Source organism: Octodon degus, unplaced genomic scaffold, assembly GCF_000260255.1.
Source record: "Octodon degus isolate 3935 unplaced genomic scaffold, OctDeg1.0 scaffold00005, whole genome shotgun sequence".
NCBI lineage: Eukaryota > Metazoa > Chordata > Mammalia > Rodentia > Octodontidae > Octodon > Octodon degus.
In genome coordinates this window covers 18,465,516-18,486,916 of record NW_004524581.1, presented here as the reverse complement: position 1 = coordinate 18,486,916, position 21,401 = coordinate 18,465,516, and the positions used below count along the sequence as shown (strand labels likewise).

Genomic DNA, 21,401 nt, shown 5'->3' with positions numbered 1-21,401 from the left:
CCACCCAAATCAGCTCAAAGCCAGGCCCCTCAGCGGTTCCCAGGGGTCTCTCCTCTCAGGAGGCAGTGCCTGGGGACTATGGGGAACAGCTGACTCCCCGACCTCTCACTCAGGACCACCCAAGCCCTCTTACCTGGTGCAGGAGGAGGGTAGCCACCAGGGGGTGGGGGGTAGCCTGGGTAGCTCATGGTCTGACCTGAAAGGGAAGCGACAGGGCATTGAGACCTTGCCCAGGGTACTCCCACCCAGGCCTGCCAGCACTGGACTCTGAGGAGAACAAGGCCACAGGTGCCCAGGCAGGGGCAGCTGCACACGTCCCCTTGGTGCAATGCAGTTTGCATGCTGCCTGCTGCCTGCTCCTGCTCCCTCCTCCGGTTCCCTGCTCCCTGCTCCCTGCTCCTCCTCCCTCCTCCTCCTGCTCCCTGCTCCTCTTCCCTTCTCCCTCCTCCTGCTCCCTCCTCCCTGCTCCTGCCCCTGGATCCCTGCAAGACGTTCCCCAGGCAGGATGTCTGGACCAGGCCCTGCATGTACCACGCTTGGCGGAATTCGCCAGCCTCACACCAGAGCCTGAGAGCTCCCAGCAATGCAACACTTCTCTGCCCTCAAGAGGGGCTGACTTGAGTCATTTGCAGGCACACGGAGGCACCCTGTGACCATGTTAAGTGAAATAAATCAGAAGCAGAGGCTTAAACATCATATGGTTTGTCTTACAAATGAGACCCGACGAATAAATATATCAAAGAACACGATACAAGTTAGTCAATAGCAAACGGGGAGAGAGACCTTTTTACAACTGGGAAGGAGACTAAGGTGTGCGGTTGGAAGAGAACACAGCTGTGTCCTGCCTGGCCCAGCATCGCCCGGATTAGATACGCAGGTACAATACGCTCTACGTGCTGCAAACACAGGCCAATCACAACCCAGCGGGCGCGGCCTGCGCATGCGTGGCATCTGCTCTTGGCGCTCGGACTCCAGACCGCACAGGGCCTCGGGCCGCAAGTCCACTTGCCTTCTCTCCCTGTGCCCAAGGTATGCACAGGTACCCCATCTTGGGGTGACCAGGCTGCCCTTTTCACTCTCTTGTTCTCCAGGCGAAGGGGCCTGGCCCACGAGAACTGAAGCTCAGAGAGTAAGTGATTTCGTGTCCATCAGTCAAGGAGGCAGAGGCCTTGACCCAGGGCACAAGAGGGACAGCTGGTCCTAAGTCTCTCCAGATACAGATCCGCAGCAATGGCCAGGGCCCATTAAACTGCTCAGGAGGGGACCAGACCAGTGGTGACCCTGCCACTCAAGAAACAGGGGCCACCTGCCTGCTCTTCCTGGGCAGCCACCTGGGCGCCCCACACCCAACGCAGCTGCTGCTCCTCATGCAAACCTGTCATCTGATATCACACAGGTCAGTTGCCGGCTCCACCCCCAGAGCATCTGGGACAGAACCAGAATTTGCAACAAGACCCCAAGTGAATCTCCTGAGCCCGGGCCATGCCAGACCCTGTCCACACACCAGACTCGCCCTCCTGCCACCTTGAAGGACTGCCCGGGGCCAGCAAGCCTCAGAAAGGGCCTCCCTGGTGGGGTCACTGGTGCCCCAGGTGTGCTGGTGCTCAGCCCCAGAGGCCATTTGTTCTGGACAGTAGGTCCAACAGTGAGCCCAGCCAGTGACCTCGGAGAGAGTGGGCGTGGTCAGATGGGGCACAGTGCTGTCTTTCAGTGCTAAGCACAGGTGGCTGAGGTCCCAGAGGCGCTGCCCTGGGAAACGGTGGCTCACCCTCCTGGGGTCAGGTGAGCCTTCAGTCAGATCCCCTTCCACACACCAAACAAATTTCAGCCAGACCGAGACTTAAATGTAAGATGACCCCACATCCCAAGAGCATAAAATAAAGCTGTCGATAAGAAAGACGTAAGGGGCCGGGGAGATGGCTCAGTGGAATAAGCGCTTCCCTGGCAAGCACAAAGGCCTGAGTTCAATCCCTGGTCCCGCAAAAAAAAAAAAAAAAAAAAAGACATAAGGAAAACAATAAGCACAAATGACAAACTTAGGGGAAAAATTTTCCAAAAAGCCTAGCTACTCAGGAGGCTGAGGCAGGAGGGGCACCTGAGCCCAAGGTTCAAGGTTTGCCTGGGCAATACGGATTCCATCTGGAAAACGAAAGAAGAAAAGTGAAAGACCAACAGCCCCAACACAAACTGCCAAAGGATTTGAACAACTTTTAAAAGCCCCAATTTAATCAAGGTGTGATGGCACACACCTGTGATCTCATCCCCAGAGGCTGAGGCAGGAGGATCATGCCAAGAGTGAAGCCACCCTGGGCTACAAAGTGTAGTTCAGGGTCAGCCTAAAGTGTACAGTGGGACCTTGTCTCAAAAAACAAACAGCAAGGCCCATTTGGGCTGGGCATTTCCGCACACTTGCAGCTGCCCCCTCCGGCCTGCACAACCACACAGCTGGTGCTCTTTCAAGATGAAAATAACTCACACAGGCCCCATTCAGCCTGGCAGCCAGGGGAGCAGCCGCATAGAGCCTGCATTCCTAGAAGGGCTCTGGGGAATTTTCTGGCCTCTGGACGAGCGCTGTTCTGAGAGTCCGCAGGGTCCCCGGCAGCCCCCAGCCCCATTTCCAGTCCCGCTCTCTTCCCAAAGCACAACCGTCTTTCCACTGTTTTGAAAGCACCGGGGTCTATTCCAGGCCTGCTCCCACCTCTTTTCTCCAGCCCTTTCCAATGCCCGGAGCAGGACCACGCCCTCCCTGGGCTCTGCGGTCCCTCCCCGTGGAGGCAGGGTAGGGGAGAGCGAGGAGCCCTGGCCAGATGCTGTGATCCTCACAGCCACCAGATTAAGCAGCTTCCTCGGGCTCCGACTTGTGGGCTGGGTGGGCCCAGTGCTTGAGTATGTATCTAAGGGCCACAGCAGGACTGTCCTGATCAAATGCCACAACCCAGCCCTCAGGAGGGTGGTAACGTTCATCTCTCTCACGAGAGGCGGGACACTGGCAAGGAGCCTGGGGTGACCCCAGGGCCATCTCCTTGGCAGAGGGGACCCAGCCCAGGCTCTAGAAACCCAGGTTCCCTCTCTGGGACCACGCATCTACCAGGAGCTGTGCACAGACTTCCCCTCCCAGTTCTACCCAGCCCTCACCCTCAAAAGAACAGCTGGTAACAAAAACCAGCTGATCTTACCACTCTCCAGAAGTGGTGTGTGTGTGGGTGTGTGGGTGTGTGTGTGCGCACGCGCGCGCGCACAGATTCACACTACACAGCTCAGATTCCTAGTGATCCTCCTGATTTCTGCCTCCCAAGTGGGATTACAGCACAGACTCCATTGCCATGGGGCACAGCATGCGGTGCCAGGGATCGAACCCTGGCCCCTGCACTTACCTAAGCAAGCACTTAGTCTGCTCAGCTATCTCGCTTGCCCTTGCACTGTTTTTGTAAAGGAAAGGTTTAATTTGTCTCAAGTCTTCTGCATTCTTCCCCCCCACCCCCCACTCCCACCTCCGGAACTGGGGATTGAACTCAGGCCCTTGCGCTTGCCAGGGAAACCCTTATTCTACTGAACCATCTCCCCGGCCCCAGCATTCTTACATATTTTAATTTCCACCCTGACCAAGGCAGTCATTTTCTTCTTCTGATTTTTTTTCCCCGAGACAGAGGCTCATCTAGAACTTATTATGCAGCTCAAGCTGCCCTTGAGCTCCTGATCCATCCATCCTTCCTGCCTCAGCCTCCCAAGTGCTTGGATTACAGGAGTGCATCCCCCCAGGTCTCTTACTCTGTCCTTTAGTGAAGAAAAAAGGTGGGAGGGTAGCAGGGCAGGAGGTGATTCGCACTGCTGCTGTGATTCAACAGCCAGGACATCACGCCCTTGATCTTCTGTGCTGGCTTCTGTTCATGGCGCCTGGACACAGGGAGTCTGGCGCAGTCCCCCTGCTCCCTGCTCTCAGGCAGCTGGCTCCCAGGAAGCTCCAGTTATGAGCACCTATCTCTCGGGAGCCTCCGCCCTCCAGTCCTGAGCCTCAGCACAAACACGGCCTTCTTTCCTCCCTGGGACTCTTTCTGGCAGATGTGGCCTCCCCAACTGAACAGGAGGCTCCCTAAACTCTAGACTGCTGGCCCCCACCGGAAGCTGAGAAGCTCAGAACCCACAGGCCTGGGGGTGCTGAAAGCAGCGCGCGGCAATCACAGCTCAGGGATGCTGAGGCTGGAGCTCGGGCACCCTGCTGCGGCCCTGCTGAACCCCAGGGCCCAGTCCCACCGAGTCCCCCACCCCCACCTGGGATTCCAGGAATGTGAGACCAGACACAAACACGCAGGCACCAGCCCTGAGTCCCCAGGGATCCTGATATCATGGTTCTGTGCTCCATACTTGGGAAAAATGTTCTCCCAGTCCTTGGACGCTCTGTCTCTCAGGTCCCCAGAGGGCTATGCTCTACGGCTATGCACGTGGTATCCTGGTAAATCTCACAGATGACACAAGGACACCAGCCAGAGTGCCCAAACACAGGAATCTAGAAACTGGGTGTGGGGACAGGAGTGATGGCCATCCCAGCACAATGGGGAGCCTGGCACTTCCCCACCCAACAGTGGGAGGGGAGACCCAGGCCTCCAGTCAGCAGCAGGACTCCCCAATGCCCAGCTGAGGTCCTGCCTGACCTCCAGGGACAGAAGTGGCCAATGCGGAGGGCCAAGAGGGGGTCGCCCAGGGACAGAGAGCACCAGGAGCTGAGGCTGAGAGTCAGAGGCCCCCCTGCACTCAGCAGCAAATCCAGCAGGCTGGGCTGGGAGGGGAGATCCTGGGATGAGCCTCCCTGGGGGCTGGAATATATGGCTGACCATCAGTTCTTAATATTAAATCTTTACTCTGCTTTGACCACAAAGCTTGGTCTACTATTCAAATATGCAGCTGTGACAATGCTTGTATTCTTTTTAAAAGAGAAGATCCAGTGTGGGGATGCACGCATATGATCCTGGCCAGTCGGGGGGCTGAGGCAAGAGGGTCCCTTGAGTTCTGGAAGACAGGGTCACCTGCAAAATAGTAAGACCCGTCTCAAAAACCAAAATAAAAAGATAAGCCACAGCACGGTAGGACATGTGCACAAGACACCCATCACATAGAGACTTCGCCAAAACAAACAACTCTTAAACCTCAACAAGAAAACAAACCACACATTTTTTTTTTAAATGGGAAAATGGTCTACACAGAAACTTGGATGAAGAACATACCTATACGATAACCATATGCTAAGCCACGCGACACATCGCTCAGAACTGCCAGTTAAAACAAGGAGATACCACTACACACCCATCATTAGCCTGGCCCAGGTCCGAACACCCACACCATGACACATGCAGAATATAAAAGATGAATACTCGTTTGTTTTCTCATCCATTCATCCTGAGAAGGTGTACAAAGTGACAGCCATGCCGGAAGAGTTGGCAAACCATTTACCAGGGGCCAGGGAGATGGCTCAGTAGAATAAGCGCTTGCCTGGCAAGCCCAAGGGCCTGAGTTCAATCCCCTGGTTCCGCCAAAAAAAATAAATAAATACAAACCATTTACCAAACCACCCAGAAAATGCATTTGAAACCTACATTCATACCTGAATACCTGCAGCCAGATATTTGTACAAGTCAGCTTTCTGTTACTGTGACAAAATGCTTGAGATAAACCACTTACAAGGAGGAAAGGTTTGTTTTGATTCATGGCTTCAGAGCCCACAGTCAGCTGCTTCTGGGCAGAGGAGGAGGCAGTGATGGGAGGAAGCCAGGGTCTGGACGGCCTAACTTTCTCCAGGCAGGCTCTGAAGAAAGGTTCTCCCAATGCTATTATGGGCTACTGGACTCTTTTAGAATATTTTGCTGAGTTTACACACCTATAATATTCAATAACGGAACTTAGAAAAAATAGGGTATACCTATGAATGTCCATTTTGTATCTGTGTATTCAAAGTGGTTGGGATAGATATATAGTTGCATTCTCTTAATGAATAGAATGATTTGTTCTAATGGGGTTTGTAAATAGGATCTTAAGTCCGCATCTTGTACAGCAATTAACCACTAAGAAGAATATATGCAGTGTGTTATTTGTTGAAACTGTACTTCTGATTTGATTTGAAACTGTCTCATTGCTATCTGATTATCAATAAAATTTTCAAAAAAAAAAAAAAAAAAAGAAAGGTTCTACTGAATCTCAATCATAAGGTGGGCTGGGAACCGACCCCTTAACTTGGCCTCTGGGGGACAATCCAGATCCAACTATAGCAGCATGAGCTATGGCTTTATTCATAGCTGCTACACTCAGAACTAAGGCACACTTTAGTAGGTGAGTGACCACATGAATGACAACAGAACATTATGCTACAGTAGAAATGAGCTTTGAAGCTCTCGAAGGACACAGACAGACGTGTATCAAAGGCACATGACTAAGGGAAAGAGCCAATCTGGAAAAGCTATAGATCAGTGGTTGTAGTGGACTGCCAGCTGGTGGTCAGCTTGTTACACCCAGCTGAACTGAACCAGCATGGCGCTGGGCGCGGGAGGTCCACCTGAGGGGTGCTGCCACAGCATAAGAGGCAGAACTAGGGAAGCTGTTGGGAGAAGCTGTTGGAACTGCTGGAAGCTGGTATTTCTCTTGCGCTATTCTGCTGGGGGACCTTGTCATGCTGGCTTTCCTGACAAACTTGACTGTTCTTGTCAGAAGAGGGACTTGGGACCTCGTTGCTGCTGAGGATGGCTATGGCTCATTTTGGGGGAGCTCTGGTCCTCACCTTGAGCAGCAAGGCTCTGGAGGGGAAGATGGTGCACTGCTCAGCCTCCTGGAGAAGCTTGACACATCGGCTTTCCTGATGGGAACTCAGCTTTCCCCATCACTGGAGGAGCTCAGGACCTCGCTGCTGCTGAGGACGGCTGTGGTACTTTTGGGGAGAGCTCTGGTGCTTACTTGGAGCGTTGCTCCCTGATTCCAGCTCGGATCCCTCAGCCTGCTAGCAGAGGTCCTCCATATCCCCTGACACAGACCTTCTAGCTTCCACCACTGACCTTTGGGCCTTCCCAGTGTAGATCCGTGAAGCGGGCCTGCATGAGACACTGTCATGGGCTCCAGGCCTCTAGTCAGACTCGTAGGAGGCACTGTTTTGGGCTCTAGGTCTTCAGCTGGACTCGGGGCAGGACTTTATTGTGGGATCCAGGCCCTCAGCTGGATTCTTTGGTCTTTAGTGTGTGGGCAAATCCCTTTCAGTGTGGGGCAAACTGTACATGATTCTTTGGGTGATTATCAAATAATCTTATAGAACGTGTCCTGTATCATATTATTTCCTCTCCCAAAACTAATCACGACAGTGATGGCAAAATTTTAGAAATTTCGATGATCTGAACAACCTGCTGTGGCACTCGTGCCACAGGTGCGCCACCACTGCACACACTGTCAGATCCCCCCATCACAGGACATTCTAGCGATGGCAAAGGATGGTGAGAAAGGGTGAATAACGCCAAGAGCCGGGAGGAGGAGATGAAATGCATTTTTAGGGAATTTGCAGGGAAGTGAAACCATTCTATATGCCCCTGTCATGGTAGATGCACTCCATTCCACATTACTCAAAAACCCACAGAACATGCAACACAAACTAAGACCTGTGGCTAGCAATGATGCGTTGGTGTTGGTTCGCAAAGCATGACCAGCCCAACATTTGGTGGGAGGCGGGGAGCTTTGGATGGGGGGAGGGGGGAGTGGGAGCTATGCAGTTTCTGCTCAATCTGAGAGCATCCCTAAATATATTTTATTTAAAAGAAGAAAAGGAGGACATACCTACACACTTTGAGGAAACCCAAAGGGAATCCAAAGACACAAAGTGCCTCCTTCTGTCCTCTTCTCTGAGTCCATCTCGTGTAAAAGTGAGCACTTTCTTATTCTTTTTTTTTTTAACATTTATTTTGTGTATGTGTGTGTGTGTGTGTGTGTGTGTGTGTGTGTGTGTGTGTGTAGCCAGCTCAGCCCACCAGGGGGCGGGGCTGGCCGACATGTGGTGCTGGGGGATCGAACCGCGGTCCCTGTGCTTTGCCAAGCTTGTTCTAAGTAGGTGCCTTAGACCACTGAGCCATCTCACCAGCCCCTCTTATTCTTTTTTGAGACAGGGTCTCTCCCTGCAGCCCAGGCTGGCCTCAGCCTCCCAGCAGCCCTCCTGCCTCGGCCTCCCAAGTGATGGGATTACGGGAGCCTGGCTCAGCTAGGCAGTTTCTGATGCATAGTTCAAGACAGCCAATAAATATAAATGTGTATATGCTCATGTACTTGTGTGCATGAATGTGTGCTCAGTTTACACGTGTTCCTACATGAGTGACTTATAGGGCAGATGACTATTCATGTGCAAACTCTTCACCCAGCTGCACTGTTAGTATGTGTGTGCTACTGTGGTGTATATAATAAGCAGCAGGGATAGGCAGGCTCTGGGGACTGAGCTGTCACTCGTGAGGTCTGCGCTGCTCAGTTCAGGAGAGAATGGAGTTCCACACAGCTCATGCTGGAGGACGGTCAGTGTGGGAAACCCTACCACCAGCTCACTCAAGCGCTGCACAAGAGCAGCGTGGTGTGGAGGACGCTGGTTTGGTCTGGTTTTCTTATCAGTCCGCCTTCGCCCAGGTGCCTTTCTGGTGCTGTCTGGGAGCTGAAGAGCCAACCTAGGCTGCTGTGAGCGGCTGTGGCCTCCGCACACTGCCAGAAGCAGCTGGGGGTCACCAGGCAGGAGAATACGGGCATGACACAGAGCCAGGGCAGGATCAAAGCAGGACAAGAAGCTAGTTTCTATTTAAGGAAGTCCAGTTCCAGGGCCAGCCCGATAGGTTAGATCCCCAGCACCACGGCCGTGCTGGCCCCGCCCCCAGGGCGTGTTCAGACTGTGACTGACACTGGGCCAAGTGGTGTAATCCCAGCGCTTGGGAGGCTAACTCGAGGATCGCGAGTCAGATATGTGTAGTGAGACCCTGTAGACCCTGTACTAAATACATAAAAAAATAAATTCCAAGGTTCTCACCATCAAGGATTTCAACCAGGGACCTGCAGCCATGTCCCTCCCAAATATTTACCTGTCCCAGCAAGATGAGGGTGTCGCCAGCAGGGCTTTGCCCTCCTCCTAGGTCTGAGGAATCCTGACAAGGAGGACCTTTCAACTTTCAACCTGAACCCTAGACTTCCAAATTCACAATGTCCATGCTGGAAGGGATCCCGAGACTGTCTAGTTCTACCTCACTTGGTTTTGCTGCTAAAGTACAACAGGGACAACAGTCAGAAGACTGCTAGGGACAGGGCCTGTGGCAGCACGTGGCCCACTGGCAGCTGAGACAAACCCTGCCGCGTCACAAAACCAGTGAGCACTTCACCCTGAGCTGGGCCAGTGTGTCTTTGGTTCCGGCTGGTCCTGTCATTGAGACCTGCTTGAAGGCCCCTCCCCCACGGGTAGAAGCCGACACTACTAGCATTGTGTGTTGTTTTTAATTAGAACAGTTTGCAATGCACAGCAACTGCCGTCATTGTGGGGAGTTGGTACACGTACAGAACACACCTAATTCTTTTTATTTTCCTAGCAAATGAACTGGGGCAGCCACCACCCGTGCTCCTGGCCTCAGGGCCTCAGCTCCTACCACTTCCTTCTCCCCAGTAAATGCAATACTTCCGTCCAAGGCTCTGGGCCATGGCAAGAGGGAGGCCACATTCAGCCAGATCCCTGACCCCCATGCCCTCACTCCAAGTCACACAGGAGCAGGCTGTAGATCATTCCAGCTACAAGTTTCCAGCCCTCTCAGTAATATAAACATAAAACACACACCCAATGGGAACTCTAGTTAACATTCAGCTTCCACCACAGTCTAGAACTCTGGCACTGATTCACCAAAGAAGACGTAGGAGCTTTGAATGCTCGCAGGGTACCTACCGGTACAGGCAGCCCTGGAAACAAGCCACGCCGGGACGTCTCCAACCCTTGAACCTACGAGATCTTACTGACCAGTGCTCCCAACTGTTTGTGATCATTTTCCAGTGATCAAACACACAGGCCAGCAGTCTTGTTTACCATGAGTACCCTACATCTGCCTCCATGGACGGCCCCTGCATGTGCCCTGAGCGGGAAATGCACGGAGGTGCAAGACCAGGGCTCTGCTTTGCTGGCCAGGAGCTGAACAAGTCTGGCGTAACCCCAGTTTTCTCCTCCAAAACCTCTGAGTACACTCACTCCTAAGAGGACATAAGGATTGAATATGGGCAGTGCTCAGCCTGCACACGCAGGACAAACGCAGGACCACGCACACTTCCGGGGTCCCAGCAGGACAGAAGCAGCCAATGGATGCATTCGCATGCCAGCCATCTGTGCAACAGGCCCCACTGCGGGCTGTGACCCATGAAGGCTGGCCACAGTTACACGGCCCCTACAGCAGACAGACCAAACTTTCCCTCCAGGCCCTACGCCGGTTCGCTTCTCCAGTGAGCTTCCACCACCCATGCCCCAGAGTCTAACCCAGGCCCCAGCCCCAGCTGGAGACGCCAGGCAGACACACGCAGCGGGAAGTGCAGCTCAGTGTTGCCTGAACTGAGTCCTTGAACCCTAACGTAGCATCGTGCGCATGGTGAAGCTGGCAGGTACACAGCTTAAAAACTAACCAGTTGCCCCCAGTTTAGAAAATGCTAGCAGCTACAAGGAACACCTGCCCCTCCAGGGAACTGCCAACTCTCAACAGTATGGCGAAAGCCCCCGCCACCCCGGAAGCCTTGCAACAAAGAAAGCAGCTTAACTCTATCCTCATACGTCCCCCACGTATTACGCCCTGCTCACAGGCACCATCTACCCAGTAGCTATCACACACCAGGCAGGTCTTGAGCACTTCGCGAGGAACTTCACTCTGCAGCAACCCTTGGACACAACGTGCACCCAGCAGAGCCGCAGGCGGAGGCGCGGAGCAGGCAGTCCATCGTGGAGCCAGGACCCTCAATCCCAGAGCCGGGCATTCTCCACCAGCCCACGCTTCCCACAGGGCCCACTGGCCCTGGGAATGGTATCTCAGGGGTCCAGCTTTGGATAAACTAGTGGCACACAAGGGCTGGAGTCAGGAATCAAGACATTCAAACTTAGCTCTGTGTCCGCTGCCGTGGTGTGACCTCATACTGCTTCCTCCAAGAAGCAATGTGGGATGGTAGAAGAATGTGGATTCTAAAGCCACACCAGCCAGGATCAAATCCCAGCTCTGCTCCCTACTAGCTGGGTGACCTTGGGCTGGTTACTTCCTGGGCCTCAGTTTACCACATCTATAAAATGGGAATGGTAAGAATACAAATTTCTCATTATTTCATTTAATCACTCATTAAATCAACATCCCCAAAATTAGGAGGCACTCTAGGTGGGCATTTGCTAATATTCAGGATGAGCGCCATGAGAGGGTGGAGGGGCTGAGAGGTTGAGGAAGAAAACTAAGGTGAAAAGGGTGTAGAAATTTGTCATTGGAGAGGTGCCCAAGAAGGTAGCAGTGGGATCCTGCCCCTCCTGTGTGCTTCCTGGCCACCATGAAGTGATCAGTTTGCCCCACCATGCCCACCTCACCAGGATGTGCTGCCTTTTCACAGGCCTCAAGCAACAGGGGCAACTGACCACAGCCTGGGGCTTCTGAGACTATAAGCCAAAATGAACCTTTCCTCTCTTTAAGTTGATTATCTTGGGTATTTTGTTATAGTAACAGAAAGCTGCAGGCAGAGCACATTGGTCTTGGTTATTATGGATTTTCCCACCACCTGATGGAGAAAGCACCAATGGGAAACTGGTGATTTTTTTTTTCCATCCCCTCCGCTGGAGGCTCCAGCAGAGCCACAGGACAAGAGCTGATGCCCCTAAAACTCTTTGGAGAAGAACCTAGAGCGGGAGCTGCAGAAGCGGAGCCTGAGCCGACAGGAAGCTCCAACCTAAGGTACCCGGCCCTGTCCTCAGAACTTCTGTTCCAACCTGGCACACAGAACTACCTTCCCCTTCCCACATACCCTGCCCAATCGGGTCACTGGGACTGGGGCGGGGGGGAGGTGGAGATTCCACACCCAGATGCCAAGACCTCGGGGGCACAACGTGATCCTGGTCATCCGCCTCTGAGGCAGAGTTCTCGCCAGCCTCAGCCTAGAGAGACACTCTGAGGCCTGCCCACAAACAGGCACCCAGAACCCACACATGATCAGATGCCAATCCCAAGGATTGGAAAGGGCAGGATTTCCAAGGACAGGGAAGTGCACAACAGGGTAAGAAGGTAAACGGATAGGGTGCGTTACCTAGCTGTACGCAGGCTAGAATGTGGCCTCTGTACAGGGCTCAGGTCATGGTCCTTATAGACACCAGGGCTCTATATGACAGACTCAGTGACAAGCACAGAGAAGGTCCCAACACATCCTAAGTCCATGGCGTGGTCAGTATCTGCTAGAGGTGGGACATCTGTATCCCCCAAAACGTATCTGTTATAATTCTAAGCCCAGGTAAGCTGGTATCAGGAGGGGGAGCCTTGGAGGGGTGGCAGGGCCAGGAGAGAGGGGCGCTTACGACAGTACCATAGACAGTGAAGTTAGGAGGAAACATCACGAGCTGTCACGCAGGGCTAGGCTCTTGAGAGTCAACACAAACTAAACACACATCACAACTGTGTCCAGAGGCACATCTATCGGAGGCCAGGCCTTAAGATATGGACAAAATGACCAGGCCTACAAGTCTCCTCAAAGGATACGTGGTAATGCCTGGTCCAATAAAATCTCAACAAACATCAGCCACCTCAGTACATGACCAAGACCCCCAGACCCATTCCTTCCTAAAAAAAAGTTCCTTGCTCTTTCTGTGTACACTTCCTACGTGACCTGCTTCACCACCGGATCAATCCGACCTAAGCAGCGACCCTTATATCCTACTGGCTGATCACAGCTGCCACCCCTGTTGTGCCCACCTCGTGATTCTGCTCTACGCAACTTCCTCTGTAAAATGGGGCCTGCAGCAACTCACTTGGGGGCCCTCCTGCCTCTCAGGAGCTGTCTTTCTCAATAAAATCTCCCACTTTAACCTCCATTGTTCCTTAGAATTTATTCTTTGGGGCTGGGGATACAGCTTAGCGGCACAGCCCCTGCCTGGCAAGCACAAGGTCCAGAGTTCAATCCCCAAAAGCAAAACAAAAGAATTCATTCTTCGATTTTGAGGAACAGGAGCTCAGCATCAAGCAGGCTGTGAGTTATAATACTGCCCTATGCCATTTGGAGGTCCAAATTGTTTTTCATCCACAAGACTGATGCCCTTACAAAAGGGGTCTCCAGACAGGTCACCCCATGAGCCCACAGTGAGAAGGTACCACCTCTGAGCCTGAGCGCAGCTGCTCAGCAGACAGCAAACCTGATGGATGGCACCGTGATCTTGAACTCCAACCTTCGGTGTGAGCAGTACGTCCTGTCCCTCAATCCACCCAGGTTATGGTGTTGGGTACGGCAGCCCTGATGGACTGTGGCAGAGCCCAAAGAAACACACACACCCCCAAGAGGGAGACGACGGGGCCGTGTTTGTGAAGCCAGCTCGGCCACAGGGAGAGACAAGTGTTTTATGTCACCACTTCCTCATGAGGACAGCTGCTGTCAGGTACAGAGAGGACACTCTCCCAGGAAGTCAACAAGACAGCAGACCGTGGCTGTGGCTGGTGGAGGCCACCTAGGCTGTCCCAGGCCACCCTGGCAAAGGACGGCACCCACTCCAGCCTGCAGCAGTTGCAGGCATCTGCACAGTGGGGCCCATTGTGCTGGGGACCTGGAGACTGCAGGACTGGTCCTAGGCCACACAGTCTAAGCAGAGGCAACATCGGCTCCCAAAGCCTGAGCCCAGATCCTTGGCAGGACCTCCTACCACCCCATGACTCTCTTCCATGCTCTACACCAGTCACCCCTCTCTGCAGGCCCCAGGACACCCCATCGAGAGCCACAGAGGTCACAGGGGAGTCACGAGAGACCCCGCGGTTCCACTGCATGCATGCTGCCAGCAACCCATCGGCTCTGGTTCTGTCCTCTAACACCTGCTGTCACCACCCAGGATACACAGAGTGTGGAGTGCAGTGACAATGGCTCCAATTCCAGCTCTCCCACTCATTCGCTGTGTGATCTAGGGCCTATCACTGAACCTCTCTGACCAGTTCTCCTAGCTAGAAAACAAAGGCATGACACGCTCCTTACCTGATGGTTGTGAGCACCCAGGCCCTACAGCTACCACCATGCAGCACAGAGCAGACGGCATATACTAAGATATATATATCGAGAGAGAAAGAGAGAGAGAGAGAGAGAGAGAGAGAGAGAGAGAGAGAGAGAGAGAGAGAGAGTCTTGCTAATTGCCTAAGCTGGCCTCCACTTGTAATCCTCCCGCCTCAGCCTCCCAAGTAGCTGGATTACAGGTGTATGCTACTGAGCTCAGCTCCTGCATGCTAATAATTTTAACTCCCTCCCTAAGCAGCCTGAGAGCCAGTGTCTGGGCTCTCGCTGCCACTCCCTGTGTGACACTCTCCGAGACTCCACGTTGTCCGCCGCACAGTGTGACTTGCTCCCCTTACCCTAAAGTACAGCGGGGCCTGAATGTAGTAAGGGTGGGAAAAGGCTCTGTGAAGTTGGGGACAGCTACCGTCACCTGACCAGTGCGGCTGTCAGAGGACACGGGGGAGGGAAGAAAGGGTCAAAGACCCCAGGCACGAAGCAAGCCTGCATGTGTGTCCACCTCCGGGCGAGCACCTCCCAGGTAAGGTGCGTGACTCACTAGCGCTGAAGGTCACAGGGCCTGGGGACAGTACTGGTCAGGGGAAGGGTGCAGGGAGGGCCTCGCGAAGCCCGAGGCTAAGGTTCCTTCAGAAATATCCCAGACGGCGCATACCGTGATCCTCCCAGGCCTGGCACGCAGAAGACACTGTCCACATGAGTTAGGGGACCAGCTGTAAGAGAAGGACCCAGCCTGGGTTAGCTGGTGAACACAATCAAATCACAAGGGGCTTACAAGTGAGGTCCCTGCCTGTGTAGCCTGAGGAATAAACCAAAGAGGGCAGACAAGTCTGAGTACAAGAGGGTGCCCACCAGCTATGGAGGAAGGGCCACGGCCCAGGGACGCAATGGCCACCGGAGGCTGGAAAAGGTGAGGACAGACTTCCCTGACAGCCTCCCCAGAGACACGATCCTGTGCCACCCACGAGACCAGATTTCCAGATAAAACTGCAAGATGAGTCATGTGGTCCAAGGGACAGCAGCGACTGCTGGGGACAGCAGGGTGGTTCCCCAAAATATTCAATACAAAACCACCCTGTGACCCAGAGATCCCACTCCTAGGTCACCGCCTAGGAACAAGAGCTGGGCTCGGACAGGTGAGGCACACGCTCATTCTCAGCGGCATCCCTCATGGAAGCCCAAGTCCAGAGATGCAACTCCAGGCCCAGCACCGGACCTGGGATGAACATAAGAAAAAAGAATGACAAACAGACAAAAGAAATGTGCATTCCTACAGTAGGACTGACTCAGCACACACAGAAAGTGTGACACACGGGACAGCATGGAAACACAGGATGCTACGGGAAACAAGCCAGCCAACCAAAGGGTGGTTACGGCATAAGCTCACTTACATGAGGACCAGAAAGGCACCTAGAGACTTACCCAGAGTTACAAAGGCACCCAGAGACCCTTTATCTAGACAGGAGAACGTAGCTGCCAGAGGTGGGGGAAACAGCTACTCTGAGCCAGTCTGGGGAAAAAAAGAAAAAATTCGGAGATGGATGGGAGGATGGCGGCACAATTGTGTGCGTACACTTCACACTGCTGAACTGGACACTTAAAACTAAAATGCTTAACTTTTATGTTATGTATATTTTACCACAGAAAAGTTACACGGTTTAAAGCCATGAGTTTGCAAATACCTGCTGTGGCGGGAACACAGAGAACAAGCACACCGCGTGCATAGCTCCTCTCCTCCCTCCAGCTTCTTCCTGCAGTCTCTTGGGAAGCCTCTGGCCTCCTGGCACAGAGTTCTGAGGACGCACCCACCAGGCTCAGGCATGGGTGACCAGGGAAGCGTTTAACCGTCACCACCACAAAAGAGCCCTCCCACAATGCAAGAGGGGCCAGGTGCTCGCCGCCTCCTCCCACTGCCGGGAATCAGAGCTCAGCACAGCTGCCTGCTTGTATCACAGGTCAACAGAGTCGCCATGGCCACTGTGAGTCACCTTGGGAGACTCGCGGCCCCTGGGTGGGTTCTGCGTGGTCAGACAAGACATGCCCAGCCAGCCTTGCAAGTGCTCTGCTTGCGGCAGGAGAAAAGCAGGCAACCTGGTCTACACTGGTGGGGAGAGCCTCCCACCAGGGTGACAGGGGTGGCCCTCAATAGTGACTCAGTTCATTCCACCCACCCACCTTCTCCATTTGCAAATGGGAAGCTGACACCCAGGGAAGTGAGGGGGCGTGCTCTGGCCAGTGGCAAAAGCCTCACAAGGGGCTGTACTAGACCCTCCTGCCCCCACATCAAAAGCGCCTCCTCCCAGGGGCAGGTCATGGTCTCAGAGCACCCACCCTGCCCTGGGGTATCTCTTCCCATTCCTCCCATCAGGGCCGCCTGAAGCCTGGAAGATGATCCCTGCAGTGCTGGGGAATGGGAGCCTCTAGCAGCTTCAGAGACCAGACTGGCTCTCAACTCCTGACCCCTGGGACTGGGGAGACAGCTCAGCCGTCCAAGCTCCTGCCTGCCAAGCACATGGAACTGAGTTTGATCCCTGGCACCACAGGCCATGATGGCCCCAGAACCCTGGGCATGCTGTGCTGCCCCCAAACCATGCGCGGTGGTGCACACCTGCAATCCCAGTGCTGGGGAGGCTGAGACAGGAGGATCACTGTGACTCTGAACTGGGCAGTGAGACCCTGTATCCAATAGATAACATATAACATATAACATTCTGAGCCCCGCCTACCCACCTGCTCCAGTGCATGCGCACCACCTATCAGCTCTGTGACCTCCCTGGGCACACAGACTGCACAGGACCCAGCATCTGGGCAGGCTCCAGCCAACCAGTGAGAGATGAAACCAGAAGAGGGTCCGGTCAAATAGCATAGTGGATTAAAGCACCAGCAAACAGGTGGAGGGGCCTGGGGTTTGATCCCCAGACCAGCTGCGCTAGCCCCCCCCCCCCCCCAGAGCATGCTGAGACAGTGATTGAGACTGGGAGAGGTGGCGTGCACCTGTAATCCCAGCTCTCGGGAGGCTGAACGCGGGCGGAGTCCGATCTACATAGTGAGACCCTGTAGACCCTGTAGACCCTTCCCTAAAATACAAAAAGAAAAAGAAGAACCAATCATGGCCATCCAAAGACAATCTGCAGAGTCTAATGCTGTGAAATTTGAGACTATAAGAAAAAAAAAAAAAAAAAAAGATGCTGATGCTTTCTAGAAAAAATGGGAACTAAGGTCCTCTTTGAGGAACTGAAATGACACTGATGCCCCAACAGCACACTGGCAGCCAGAAGACAGCGGCCCCACGCCCTCAACATTCTGAATGGAGGCAGCCCATTGTCACTGAGTAAGAGGTAGGAAAACACTTTTGCAAAAGCCTGCAACAGTCTCTCATGCGCTTTTGCTCAGGAACCCGTAAGGGACTCCAGCAAGATGAGGGAGTAAACAGGAGAATCCAGAAAACACTGAAGGAGGCTCCCCACTGACACGGCCAGTAGCCCCCCCAGACACACGTACATGAGACCCACAGGGTCCAGGCTGGCTGTATCCCCAAATGTATGTATAATCCTTGTTAATTAGCACCACACTGCACAATAAAATGTATGGTCCTAATAACGCAAGCATTAAATACTGGTACATGTATTGGTTCCTTGCCTACCCAAACAGGAAGCCCACGGGCAATGTCTAAATTGATAAATGAAAAAACAGTAACACACGCTATTATTTAAACACACAGAGCTTGTTACGAATGAGTTAGAGAAAGCACTAGAATAGCTGGTTTTATTACAGCCTTTCACATCAATATATTTGTCTTCATTTTTAAATTTTGAAGAATTTTATAAAGTAGCAATACATAAATAACACATATAGAAGATAAAAGGTACAATAAGTTAGCACTGTTTGCTACTTCCTTTAATTAATAGACTATTAATCAGTAAAACAGAACTATAACATTCATTCAACTATACTTTGAAAAACATTTTTTAGGTAAAAATTAAAACACCTTTCAGCTCTTGGGAAGCTGAAAACAGGAGGATCACTGTAAGTCCAATCTGTGTACTGAGACCCTATTGACCCTGTACTAAAAACAAAACACCTTTTGCTTCAGCGTTGCTTTCTCCCAGCCAGTAACGTGTCTGATTTTTTTTTAATCAGCATCTTTAGTGTAGGCACAAGTTTTTTTTTTTAATTTATTTATTTTATTTATTTTTTTTAATTTATTTATTTTTATTTATTTATTTGTGTGTGTGTGTGTGTGTGTGTGTGTGTGTGTGGCCAGCTCAGCCCACCAGGGGGCGGGGCTGGCTGGCATGTGGTGCTGGGGGATTGAACCACGGTCCCTGTGCTTTGCTAAGCTTGTTCTAAGTAGGTGCTTTAGACCACTGAGCCATCTCACCAGCCCCATAGGCACAAGTTTTGTGGAGCATGAAACTTACAGAATTTCAGGGGCTTTAAGGCAACATCTATAACACCACTTTGTGTAAGCGCTAACCTCATGACTGAGAACTCGATGCCAGGCCTCCTCCTCAAGCCTGGGTAGAGCCTGGGCAAGGGGGAGGGCAGTGCTCAGGTGCCTTTAGCTTAACAGGGGTTCAGTTCTTCCTAGGCTCAGAGAAGCCCCCGGAGCTGGGCAAGAGGTCCTAGGAGAGCAGAGGAAAACACTGCACTTCCAGGAAAACACGCCCACCAGAGCACAGAACTACGCCAGGCCAGCGGAGCCAGCTCAAGCCTGAGAATGCAGGAAACGCAGTCTCTGGGACTGCGCCAGGGGTGAGGGGGAAACCAGCTTCTCAGCGGGCATAGGCAGACCTGGGCACTACTTCACCTACCTGGAACTGTCTTTACACAGAGGATCTGTAGCTTACCGTCTTCTTGGAAGGAGTGGAGAGCCTGCTAGAGACTCTCGAATTATGCTGGACTCTGTGGTACAGGCTTATAATTTCAGCACTGGGAAGCTGAGGCAAAAGGATTGCAAGTTTGTGCCCAGCTTGGGCAATGTAGCAAGATTCTTTCTCAAAATAAGAAAAGGTCCTGGATTCAATCCCCAGTACCAGCAAGGGGTGGGGGTGGACGCATAGCCCTCAGATCCTGATGACCCGAGAACACCCATTGCTTCCAGGTCACCCAGCTGAGGCCTCCCGCTCAGCCTAGCAGCCTCCACAAGCTTCTCCTTATAACACCTCCTAGCAAGGTCAAAAGCAGCCAGGCACACCGAGAGCTGAAAGAAATCCCTGGAGAAGTCTCAGGTCAAATGGCCTGGGATACTCTCTCTTAGGTGCTGGGGATGGCTGGCCTCTGTGACACTGGGCACAGAGGAATGACAGGCACACAGAGGCCATGAGGTGGGAAATACAAGCCTCCACTCTTCTACACCCTGACATCTCCTCCTTTAGCCTTGTGCTCAGAAGCCCTGTGGCTAGTCCACCCTCCCTGAGGCCACAGGGAGTCCCCCACTCCTTCAGGAAGCCCTCCCTGATCGCCTCACCCACAGCAGCTCCCCCAGCACTTGGCCCCCACTGTTTTGGTAACACTCTTCTTTTCTCCAGTCCCCAGGACACACTACACACGTATTTTTCATCTTATATGATAAACAAGGGAACTGAAGCTCAGACCCTGGCCATGTCTTACAAGTGGTAGAGCCAGGATGCTAGGCCCCTAGACGTCCCAGGAGGAGTGAAGTCAGTGCTGCCCCCCAACACCTGCCATAGGGTGGGCAAGGTGACAAACACCAGGGTACCCTGACTCATCTCTCCACGCCCTGGGTGGCACCTATCACCGAAGCTACTGGCTGTACCAAGGCTCCAGGAATTCTGGGGGCAGGAAGGACACATCTAGGACATTCCCCTCTCTCCCTCTCACCCCAAGGCGGGCCCTCATGGTGTATGACATCCCTAACTCTGCAGAGCGAAGAACCCCATGCCCTGCCCTCACAGGGCACCACCTCACCTCGGAAGCATGGCTCACAGGTGCCACTTAGTCACTGACACAGGCCGGAGAACCCCAGGGCAGTGGTTCACCAACCACACCTGGATTTTCCTAGGTGCTACACAAGAGCCCACAGAAGTACAGCAGAGCATTCAACTCCCCACCCACTTGCTGGGAATTCGAAACAGTGGAGCCCTCGTCAATCATTAGCCATGCTGAGGCTCGAGGGGGCCCTGCAGAGTTCTGGGCCAAGCAGGTCAGGCCAGGGGCCACGGGCAGTGCCCACGGAGCATGCTGGCACTGTATGACACCTCTTAGAAATAAAACACCCACCCTCCCCAGTGCCCTGGTACACAAGGGCCCTAACACGTCAGGCTGGAGGGCACTGCAGTGGGATCACCTGGATTTTCTGCAGAATGGCTGGGAACAGGACAGGGTCCTTGGCTGTGTCTACTGATTCAGATGCCTCATGGCCCAGCCTGGGGGAATACACAGGTGGACTTGCCAGTGCAGGCAGGATGGCTGCCTCCCTGACAGACCCAGCTTCCAGGCACAGCCTGATGCCTCTCACAGCCAGCAAGAGAGTGGAGGTCCTTGGGGGGAGGGGAACCTCCCTGTGGCCACGCCCCTTTCCAACCTGAGCAGCCGAGCCTGGCCAATAGTAACACTCATATACACAGGAAAAGGCTCCAAGTCAGGAGAGTGGTGCGTGGTGTTCCACAAACTTCTGGCTGTCGCCCCTCAACCATCTGTCCTCTCTTGCTTTAGCAGCAGAACACACTGTCACCCGACACACAGAAGCCCCATGCGAAGACCATGTCTCCACCTCGCTAGCAGCTCAGCAGGGCCCGAATGCACTGTCCTAGGCCGTGCAGGTGGCAACGGTGGTCCCAAGACTGGTGGGAGCCACACAGCCTGGGCACCAGCTAGAAATGAGATGCACTCACCCCCAGACCTTCCACATGAGGACCTTCAGGGGTGCAGCCCAGTGTCATCCACACTCCTGTCTGCAAACCACAGCCCTAGAGAATGGCAGGGACATCAGGACTCAAGGAGCCTGGGGTCTGGAAAGTCACATTAAATGGATGTGTGAAAGCTGGTTCCGATTATTAGAGACAGACAGAGAGAGAGAGAGAGAGACAGAGACAGAGACAGAGAGACAGAGAGAGAGAGACAGAGACAGAGAGAGACAGAGAGAGAGAGAGAGAAAGACAGAGACAGAGAGAGAGAGACAGAGAGACAGAGACAGAGACAGA

At 53.2% G+C, this 21,401-nt stretch overlaps 1 protein-coding gene across 2 annotated transcripts in view; it reads right to left on the bottom strand.

Moving 5' to 3' along the window:
* The window catches only part of Anxa11 (annexin A11), a 42,577-nt gene that overhangs the window by 12,279 nt on the left and 8,897 nt on the right, over positions 1 to 21,401 (bottom strand). The window contains exons 2-3 of one of the 2 annotated variants that reach the window (XM_023719112.1): positions 15,658 to 15,745; positions 134 to 196 (exon numbers count right to left, since the gene is read on the bottom strand). In XM_023719112.1, coding sequence (XP_023574880.1) covers positions 134 to 188 — 55 coding nt within the window. In that variant the 5' untranslated portion in view covers positions 189 to 196; positions 15,658 to 15,745. The remainder of the gene's footprint in view (positions 1 to 133; positions 197 to 15,657; positions 15,746 to 21,401) is intronic. The other variant, XM_004624085.2, reaches the window with a different exon arrangement.